The 10,763-nt window shown below is 29.8% G+C and overlaps 1 protein-coding gene across 1 annotated transcript; it reads right to left on the bottom strand.

Annotated features, from left to right (window-relative positions):
• Positions 1 to 6,025: 6,025 nt before the first annotated feature.
• Positions 6,026 to 10,337, bottom strand: LOC145059095 (chitin synthase, putative (DUF1218)). The gene is made up of 3 exons (XM_079006960.1): positions 10,083 to 10,337; positions 9,783 to 9,976; positions 6,026 to 6,380 (listed from the first exon to the last, which is right to left on the bottom strand). The coding sequence occupies exons 1-3, from the start codon at positions 10,197 to 10,199 to the stop codon at positions 6,161 to 6,163; spliced, it is 531 nt and encodes a 176-aa protein (XP_078863086.1). The 5' UTR covers positions 10,200 to 10,337; the 3' UTR covers positions 6,026 to 6,160.
• Positions 10,338 to 10,763: the final 426 nt, after the last annotated feature.

Raw genomic sequence — 10,763 nt, 5'->3', positions numbered from 1 at the left:
TCCTACTATATACAGCATAATGGGTCGGAATTATCGCCGTAGAACCATGCACACAGTGTGGAGACTCACCTTGCACTGTTAAACCCTGTTGATACTCCTCTCGTTGCTGACTGGCAAATTCCCGAACTGGTGACCTTTCGGCTTCCCGAACTACCAATACCAAACATCACTTAGTCCAATACAACAATCCTTCTTAGGGTAAAATGAGCATTATACCCCTACTCCAACTTGGTCCATATCTAAGGCCCAAAACTAAGGCCCAATATTAGGTAAGCTTCTCAAGCCACTAGTGGCCCACTAATGGCCCAATTTGCTAAATCGGGCCCAATCCCTCTAATGGGCCTTACCTTAAGCCCAATCATTTCCTTGGCCCATATTATATGACTTCTGATGGCCCACTAAGGCCCAAGAACCCAAAGCATGGCCCAAGCCGAGGCCCAAAACTGCAAAGCGCAAACTAACAAAGTACACGGGCGTACATTCACGTACGCTAAGCGTCCTAGCCAGTGGTGTGTACGTTGGGCGTACCAGCATGTATGCTCAGCGTACTTCCCCCTGTTAAGCCTTTTTCTCATTAAGTGCTTAATACTCTATTTCGGAAGCTACAATTATACATCTTGGTCCTTTTCTACGTCTTTAACTATAAAGTTACTGACTTGGTGACTTTACTTGGCCCAAACAAGCCCATGCTCCAAAAATGATCTTCCACTTCCATAAAGAGGGCTAGATCTCATGCATGAACCCATTAAGACATTCAAGATGGAGACTTTACTGCTTATGGGACCCTTTTAGCTCTGAGGGTGGCAACCCTAAGCTCACAAACAAGATTTCATCATAAAGGTCCATTCTTTGGACTAAAAGAGTCCATAAACTCCTCCTAAAAGAGATCTAAGAGAACAATCATCAAGCTCAGAACTTTATACCTTGAAAGTGTCTGGAAAGAGGCAAAAGTCCCGGATCTACAACTTCTCCTTTGATCTACCACCTTGCTTTGCTCCTTCCTTGCTTGGAAAATGGTTTTATAACACCAAAGTGCTAACTAATGGCCACCAAAGCTTCAAGAAAACTCAAGGGAGGATTAAGGTTTTGTGGTCGCTGTCCAACGGTGAAATGGAGGTTGACCCTTGAGACTTATCATTCTTTTTATAGTGGCATGCCCTAAAATTTAGGGTTTCTGGACTTTGGATGTACATTGGGTTTACGCCTAATGCACCCGCGACCTTATGGCTTTATACGTTGGGCGTAACCCAACCTTACGTTGGGCGTACTCGCGCGCTTACCACCTTGCATGCATGGTTCTTCTTTGTCATCTATTTCCATTAAGGGCCAATAACGTCAATAACTTCAAAGTGTCATAACTCCATCATTCCACGTCCGTTTCCGACGAACTTTATATCCACGAAAAGGTGGAGAGAATCCCTACGCTTCTAGTGACACACCCCCGGCCCAAAAACTCTCGAATAAAACTCAAAACCCATAAAGGACCAAAACACCCTAAGCTTTGGCCTTCGAAATCCATAAACAGATACTTTCGGAACAGGGTGTTACATGTACCCACCGACCCATTTCAAAGTCGGGTCGGTACTTATCTATACAATCTTGTAGGGGGTGTAAGTTATCACAAACAATCCATGGAGGTATTATTTTCACATTTCCATAACCCTATTCCACCACCACCACCATCACTGTGAACTGTCTGAGATTTACTTTCTCACAATCAAGATAGAAAATAAGTTGTTCAAATTAAAATATTGAAGAGTAAGACTAATGATACGAATGTGCAAATCTATTTTCTTCTTTCAGCAATTTTAATACCTATCGTGTGTGTAGAGATGAGAGAGAGAGAGAGAGAGAGAGAGAATCAGATGAGGTCTCAAAAAATATTATTTGGGGATTCAGTAAGATATCAATCCTTCAAATATGGTAGATTGGGTTTTTTCTAACTGACGCTTACACTCACAATATTTAATCCTTTCCTCTCCCTTGATCTAAAAATAAAACCTTAGTACTCAGATTTTTAAGAGCACTCTTTCTTTTGTTGCAAATAGGGTAGATTTATGACTCATTTTTTTTCTTTTATTTTTCTTTTCTTCTTATGAAAAGGTTGATATATTGGTCCAAGGGTATGGCAGATACAACACTAGATGGGCTTTGTTCATGTTGAATCACATTTTCCCTCTGTTAATTCATATAGATTCATCCCATCGAATAGTTTTGCTATTCTTCATCGTGTGGCTTAAGATTGTATCTACAAGCAATCCAGGAATAGATTTTGAAATGAGATTGTAAGCTTGATTGCTATTAGTTGGTAGTTGCTTTATGTTAACTTTGAATCTAAGAGGTGAATGTGGCTTAGATTTTATGATGATTCTACTGTTTTAAATTATTACTTGTTCGACTTCAATCATCTTTTTATTCATATCTTTAACGAATTACCTATTTCATGGGACAATAGAGACTTCTAGGTGTAGTTTTATGCAATACTTTTCTATGATTATTGTTTTTTTGTGAAATGACATTCTCAATTTGGCATGATTTAAGGGTATTTTATACAATTCATCATTGATTTTTTAAAGGTTCTATAACCCCTTCTATTGATACTAAAACCCATTTTTGTGCTAATGATGTTTCACTTTCAGGGAGGACAAACAAACGCTAACATGTCCCCCTAGTAGAATAAAAAATTTGTTTTAATAATCAACTCAAATATAAATAAATGAAATTACAATGTTATAATATACAAATAAATGAAAGTACATTGCTATTTTTGTCCCCTATCTAACACATGATCTTTTAGTTTTAGGGAAAACCTATTCTGCTAGATCTTTTTCTCCTCATATCATCTATTATCCTCTATTTTTATCCTTTGTCTAACATATGATCATGAGGATATGTTCATTTTCACTTCGATAGTTGTTCTTGCAAAGCCAAGAGTATGTGAAAATAGTTGAAAGATAAAGTGAATGATGACATGATTACTAATTTCTATTTTAGTCTTTCATGATATTATCTTATTTAGGAAAAAGGATAGCACATTCCACTTGAAGTAGCATAGAAAGTTAAAGAAACTTTTTGTTACACGTGTTATGATATTGTCAAGGTAGTCATGATTTATGTAATATATGTAAATGAATGATTATATCTTATATTTGGCTACATGTTTCCATGATATCTGAACATATATTATTTTCGTTAAATGTCCAGGAGTTCAATAAGCATAAAAAAACACTCGAATATATTAAATGTGGGGAGTCATGTAACACAAGTAAAGGCGTATATGATTCAAGTGTGTGGGTTGAAATGGCCAATGACTGGGAACTTATTGGCTAATGGTCGTGATGATATTATTGTGTACATATCGGAAGCATCACGAATGAACTCGGCTCATTTTCTGAACCACTTCACTAACCAAGTGGCTACAATCAAGGCTCTTACTCGGTGACCTTATAACTTTAAATTTTTGGCCTCTAGTGGTGGCACAGATGATGGATGTTTTAAGTTATGCAACACTTAACAAGGGACTTGTATCATTAGTTTCATAACAAAAGGACATGCATTTACTACTCATTATTTATTTAACTAGCTTTGATTCTCTTTTTAATCTGTATATATGGTTTGTATCTTATGCATGGAATGTTGGAATTGTAAGTTGTGCATACTTGTGGGCTAGAATGGAATTGCCATTATAACAAGATAGTAAGTGGGAATGGGTTAAGCACAAATGATGAACATAAGAACAAGTTGTCACTATGAAGGTACTATTCAATTGTTAAGCCAAAATATGTCTTAAAAACATTAAGACACGAAGGGGTGACTTCATGCCCTCTAGGAACTTCAAGAAGCAGTAAAAATTTAACTTTAAGGTGGAGATATGGCTCTTACCTCCTCAACCATTAGAGCAGCCATTGAAGCTCGTTTGAAGACAGGGAAAGATGTTATTCAAATAGCAAAATATGAAGCTTATGAGTGGGCAACATTTGGGTAAAGGAACAGGCAAAAAGCGCAACCATAGAATCACGGGAGGAAGATAATTGTTGAGGCTGGAAAAATAGTTGTTGTATAAGCTCAGGAAATGGCAAAAACTTCTAGAATGAACCAAAAACATAATGATGATGCATTTGAATCATTTTGCAATGTACCTGAGAGCGTACGGTATGTAAAGTGTTTTGTTAATAACTTTTTTTAACATTTTAACACTCATGACGTGCTTGTGATTTGTGTTGTGTGTGTAGGTTAAAGCAATGGTTGAAAAGAATGGGCATGATCTTCAATTTCAAAAAGAGAACACGAAGAAAGACAAATAAGTATTTTATTATGTAATACTCGTAATATTTATCTTCTTTGTTTGATTTTTTATTTGTGTGTTTATTAATATTAATATTATCTCTCATAGAATTGGTGGGACTATAGATATGAAAATCAAGTGGTGGGTTGTAAGAAAAGAGTATTTCAAGAAGGAAATACCAATGTACTTTTCTATTTCTTGCATTTAAACTTCATTTACCATAATTAAGTGCTAGTAAGTTGATATTTCATGCAATTAGGTTTTTTTTAGTTAAAATGCAAGAAATGGCAGCATATTTTAACTGATTTAACTTGAAAAAAAAAACATATTATACTCTTTTACTACACAAGTCCTTTAATGTTGCCAAGTGCAAGAAATAGCAATCTACTTTTCTATTTCTTGCATTTAAGTTTCCTTTACCTTAAATAAGTAGTACTAAGTTGCTATTTCATGCATTTAAGCCTTTTTTGGTTAAAATGCAAGAAACAACAACATAGTTTAATTTATTTGTTTTGAAACAAAAATTACTCTTTTTACTATACAAGTCCTTTTATATCCCAAAATGCAAGAAATAGCAATGTACTTTGCTATTTCTTGCAGTTAAGCTTTATTTACCACTAATAAATAGCAATAAGTTGTTATTTCATGCTAGTTCTTGCATTTAAGCTTCATACTTTTTATTTATTTATTTTTATTAATTTCATTTTTATCAAAACTACGCATACATAGCTTGCTACGATTAAGGAAAGGTAGGGGTCTCATTCTCTTTTTAACTGAAGCATTTTTAAGATGAGACATGATCATTTACTAGAGGATGCTTTTAATCAGTTGATCACATTACCAAAAGAGGATCTTCGCGAATCGAATAGGTTCTATGTTGCAATTGTTGCGTTTATGCTTTTAATCAGTTGATCACATTACCAAAACATAAGTTTGAATTGAAGATAGTGTTTTATTAAGGTAATTGATATAATATGATCAAAAAGTTAATGTATTCAATTTATTTAGCATTGGAATGGTTATTTGTATTTGACGTACACTATATTGTGAAATAGATTGCCTTTTTCTATTTTGTTTTTGTATGATATATTATTTTTTATTATGAGATATTAATTTTCATTTAATTTGAAAATTACTAAGTCTATAAATAAGTTTTTTTTTTCAAAAAAACATTTAAAAATATGACACGCAAAAATGTGTGACGTCTTTCTTTATAACATGGCTTTAAGGTCATGCAATGTATGTCGTAAATATGTGTCGTAAGTGTATGACATGCAAATATGTCTCATCTTGTTTTATGACATGGGATTTAATGACACGCATTTGCGTGTCATCTATACCCTTTTAAGACATGCAATATGTGTCATTAAATTATTGTTTTCTACTAGTGAGACGATGCGCAAACATGTGGGTGAGGGGCATGGTGGGCCAATATCATTTATAACTTTATATATATATATATATATATATATATATATATATATATATATATATATATATATATATATATATAAAGAAAAAAAAATTGAAATTTAATGGACAGTCCAAGTGGAAAAAAAATAGTTAGATTTTGAACTCGCAGGTTATCCATAAGCCCATGATAGACCATTAGTGTAATTTACTTAAAAATAAAATAAAAAAAGAATAATAATTTCTTTTAACTTTTTTGTTGTGCAAGTTTCAAATCTTATTTATGATTTATGTTATTTAACATAGTTATAGTGTAAATAATATAATTAATTACAAGGATCCAACTATATCACTGAAAATTTGTTTTTTTTACAAGTATGTTGTTAAAGAAGAAAATATATCTATATATATAATCTTTCTAGGCTTACACTATATATGACCAAGAGTTAAAGGGTGAGTTATATCTCATTTCACTTGAGCGTGCACAGGTCGATGCATATTAAGGATTAAGAAACACGAAAAGATTGTTGAAATGATGGCGATAAGGAAAAGTATTCCAGAAGCAACATATACACCTTTCTTCACAAGGTAACACTTCCCGTCCACCCACCCTTCCCCGTATATCTGTTTCCGGCTCATGCTTGATGCGATTCCCATCAAAATAAACACCATGAAAAAACTCGTCCTATAGTTAAAATAATATAATTTTAGAAAAAAAAAAAAAAAAAAATATATATATATATATATATATATATATATATATATATATATATATATATATATATATATATATATATATATATATATATATATAACATAATTATGGGTGTTCTGTATCACTAATATTTATTCAAGTGTAATGAGATTAATTTTTTGATCAAATTTTCCTTGGTAAATATAAAACAAGTTAGGATGGTGTAGATTTCATATTTGTTTAACTTTGTTTTGATTGAAAGTACATTGTTATTTACGGGAAGCCCCTGAACTCATGGAGGTCATGGGACATCGTCCTTAGCAGCAGGGTCCAAGGGATGGCAACCTCTGGCAGGGTCCAAGGAGCATAGTCGTTTTGTGCCCTAATCCTATACCCAGTTTTGAGGGGATTTTAGTGACAGTTTTATAATGGTTAGAAAATTGTTATATGACAGTTTTGGTACGTTTTGGACAAAATGTTTAATTTTGTCTTCTTTTATAATATATGAATTCTGGTACACAATATAATATAATTTTCTTCATTCTCTGTTCTTGAATACTTAGTTTTATTTGATTAAAGACTTTCATGTGTACCAGGCGCATAGTTCAGTGATCTACAAGAGTGGTAGAGGTCCCGATCAGGTTGTACCACCGAAATGTTTTAATCTGAAATTATGTTTCACGACTTTAAATAATCCAAACTTTCTAAATACTTGGATTTTTAAACAATAATTACCAAATGTTCATTTTAAATAGTTTATATACATATATATATATATATATATATATATATATATATATATATATATATATATATATATATATAATTCATGATAATATCAAACTGAGTACATTACAGAAATGGTCCTTGATTGAATTTTCAATTATGGTCCCTAAGTTTAAATTTTGATAGGTTACATTTATGTGGTTTGTGAATATTGCACTAGATTTCCTTACTCCATATAAAAATACCAAATTACATTTTTTTTTCTTTTAACAACTATATATATATATATATATATATATATATATATATATATATATATATATATATATATATTATTGTTTATTTATCTTTATTCTAACAGAATTAATGTAGATTATTTTTCTTATTATTATTATTATTATTATTATTGTTTATTGTTTTATCTATTTATCTTTGTTTTTTTGGTTTAAAAACTTTTTAATATTTTTGACGTTTTATTTGTATATATTGTTTAATGTTGGTTTTTAATGTTTTCTTTGTTTAAATCATATAAATTTTTTGAGTTTTTTTTCTATAAAAAAAATTAAAACAATAACCTGAATAACTATTAGTCTTCCATTAAAATTATTTGATGTTGGTTTATATATATATATATATATATATATATATATATATATATATATATATATATATATATATATATTAGATTGAATAGTTTTACTTTGGTTTTTTTTCATAAATAGTTATAAAAAAAATATAATTATACGCAATAAATGAATAAGTGTTAACATATAAACGAATTATGTAATCGAAAAACACATAGAACCATAAAACTGAATGTAAAAAAAAACATTATTATATAATGTAAATGAACAAAATATTAAAAAACAACATCAAATAATATATTTAAATAAAATGTCAAAAATATTTAGGTTATTATTTTAATTTTTCTATTCGAAAAAATATAAAAATAACAAAAAAAAGTTATAAACAAACAAAACGTTAAAAAACAATATCAAATAATATATTCAAACAAAACGTTAAAAATATTAACCAAAAGAAAGATAATTAAATAAATCTAAAAATAAGTAATAATAATAATAATAATAATATGATTTTATATAACTTAGATAATTGATTTAAAAAAATAATAATAATTTTATAAACAATCTATATTAATTCTATTAAAATTAAGATCTAAATGAATATATATATATATATATATATATATATATATATATATATATATATATATATATATATATATATATATATATATATATATATATAGAGGTTCAAATGTTTCTATTATTTATTGTATGCATGTAGGATTGATTCTGGACCAATCATATTTGTTATTTTAATAAAGTAATTAATACATATTAAATGTTAAAGATTTAATTAATACTCATTATATCTTCAACATATAATATGCATTAATTACTTTTTTAAAATAACTAAAATGATTGGTTCAGAATGAATCGTACATGCACATAATAGATAGTTAGAACAAAATAACCTAACTCTATATATATATATATATATATATATATATATATATATATATATATATATATATATATATATATATATATATATATATATATATATATATATATATTGTTACAAAAATGATAAAAGCCAGGACTTGCAGTGCAATGGTTACAAAACACAGACATATAATTTATTAAATTTTAAACTTAAGGACCAAAGCTGTTAATTCAAACGTTGCTATAATTTACTCTATCAAATTTTAAGAGTTTGAATCTCTATATGAATACTCATGAAGGGAACAACAGGGAGGATCTAGATTTTCGACTACAAAATAAAATAACTCAAAATACAGATTTTCAACTTTTTTTTTTATATTTCAAATTACAAAAAGTTTTAATTTCATGGAGGTGCAAACCTTGGCTTCAATAGTTCCATGTAAAACGAATCCGTTTGTTTGTTTATTAGTATAATGTATGTATTGGTGATTTTTTGTCTAATAGAAACAATATTTAATTTGAAAAATATATTAAGTTATAATAATATTCTCGAAATAGAAAATGCATTATATTTTTTTAAATGGATAGATTTTTCAGTATATAATAATTTAATAAGAAAATATTTAAAATATGATATTATAATTGAACGGTTATAATAGAAAACACGAAAGAATTGATGCTCAACTTTCACATTTTGATGTTGTTCGGAAGTCTCTTTGTAGAAAACAACACCGTTTGTATAATTTTCATAATTATTTTGAAAGAAGATCGTCATCAAAATGGAACTATTAGTTACATATATGACATCTTTAACTAAAAAAAAAAAAAAAAAAAAAAAAAGGCAGAAGTATATATCCTACTTTCAAGAACACAAATTAATTAATCCAGAATAATAACGTTTTCAAAATGATACATTCGCGGCTAAAAATAGAATGTCGTTATCCTTTAGAATTGGTATATGTACGTTTTAACTAAAGAAGTACGTCAGGCATAACACCATTTTTAAAACCGCATATAAACATTATTCGGTTTTATTTGGAAAATTTTACCAACAAAAACAGTACTGATGCTTTTACTGAATCTTATCAATTTCAAAGTTGTAAACCATTTCATTTTACTTTAACAAATCGAATGTCAAATCTGATATAGTATCGAATATTGCAAATCGAATTGAGTAGTGGGTTTGAAACGAAGTTACCATGAGAGACACAAAATAATACTTGCAAAGGAACTCTTTGAAGACTTGAAATCGGCTGATCTTCTACAGAAAATGAAGAACCCTGTCCCTATGACTTGGGCAATGAAGGAACATATCAAAGCTGCAATTCCATAAACAAATGCCCGGCTTTGAGGCAAATAGCATAACTTTCCATCCACTCGAATCTCCTCTTTCTGCAAAACGGAGAATTAAAACCCGCCAACTACTAAGTTCAAACGACTGGAGCTAGCCCACGTAAAATTAGCAAGTGGCTGTTTGAAGTATATAATATGAAAATACCTTTGATTTCTTGAATTCACAAATGATGCATAAAGCAAAAGAAGCAAAGCTAAGAAAGATGATGATGGTGATGATCAAAACATGAGAAATAATTCTGGTTTGGTGTTGTTTTTCCATGTAAAAAGATTTATTCCTGTTTGTGTATTTGGTTATTATATGATGAGAAATACAAGCAGGAGAGAATGGAACAAGAGCTTGGACATTACTCAAAGAACAGAAAAAGAAAAGGGAAAAGTCGTGGTTAGAACGATTCTTTCAGTTCTTTTTTATGTGTCTTCATATAGCGGGTGGGTATATGTGGGGGAGGAGAATAGGAAGTCATTGCTTCGAAGGAAGGTAGATATACCATCCCTGCTAGTTGAATATATTTGACGGATAATTGCACCTTGGAACATGGTGTTTATAAGTTATATACTAATATAAGATAGGAAATGATCACGTGTGGGCATGGGCTGACACAAAATATTTCTGAACAGAGGGTAAATATTTTTTATAACATTTTTATGGGAGGGCAAATTTTTTTGATTAATCAAAATATATAATTTTGAAGGGTTAAAATTATTTTTTTTGAAAAATAAAATTTATTTTTTAATGATTTTTTTTATTGTGGGGGTAGTTGCCCCCACTGCCCACACTCTAGGACCGCCCGTGTACGTGGGGTGTATATATATATATATATAT

Source organism: Lactuca serriola, chromosome 6, assembly GCF_051521515.1.
Source record: "Lactuca serriola cultivar US96UC23 chromosome 6, Lser_US96UC23_V15, whole genome shotgun sequence".
NCBI classification, from domain to species: Eukaryota; Viridiplantae; Streptophyta; class Magnoliopsida; order Asterales; family Asteraceae; genus Lactuca; species Lactuca serriola.
Note: the sequence above shows the minus strand (reverse complement) of the source record. Positions and strands in the feature narration are given on the sequence as shown.

Bases quoted from the DNA above. Each gene is read 5' to 3' on its own strand.
- LOC145059095 (XM_079006960.1), bottom strand. From the start codon at position 10,199: ATGGAAAAACAACACCAAACCAGAATTATTTCTCATGTTTTGATCATC. The intron at 9,977-10,082 runs GTATTTTCATAT...TCCGTTTTGCAG, and splicing joins GTGAATTCAAGAAATCAAAG to AAAGAGGAGATTCGAGTGGA. The intron at 6,381-9,782 runs GTAACTTCGTTT...TTTTAACTATAG, and splicing joins ATTATTTTGTGTCTCTCATG to GACGAGTTTTTTCATGGTGT.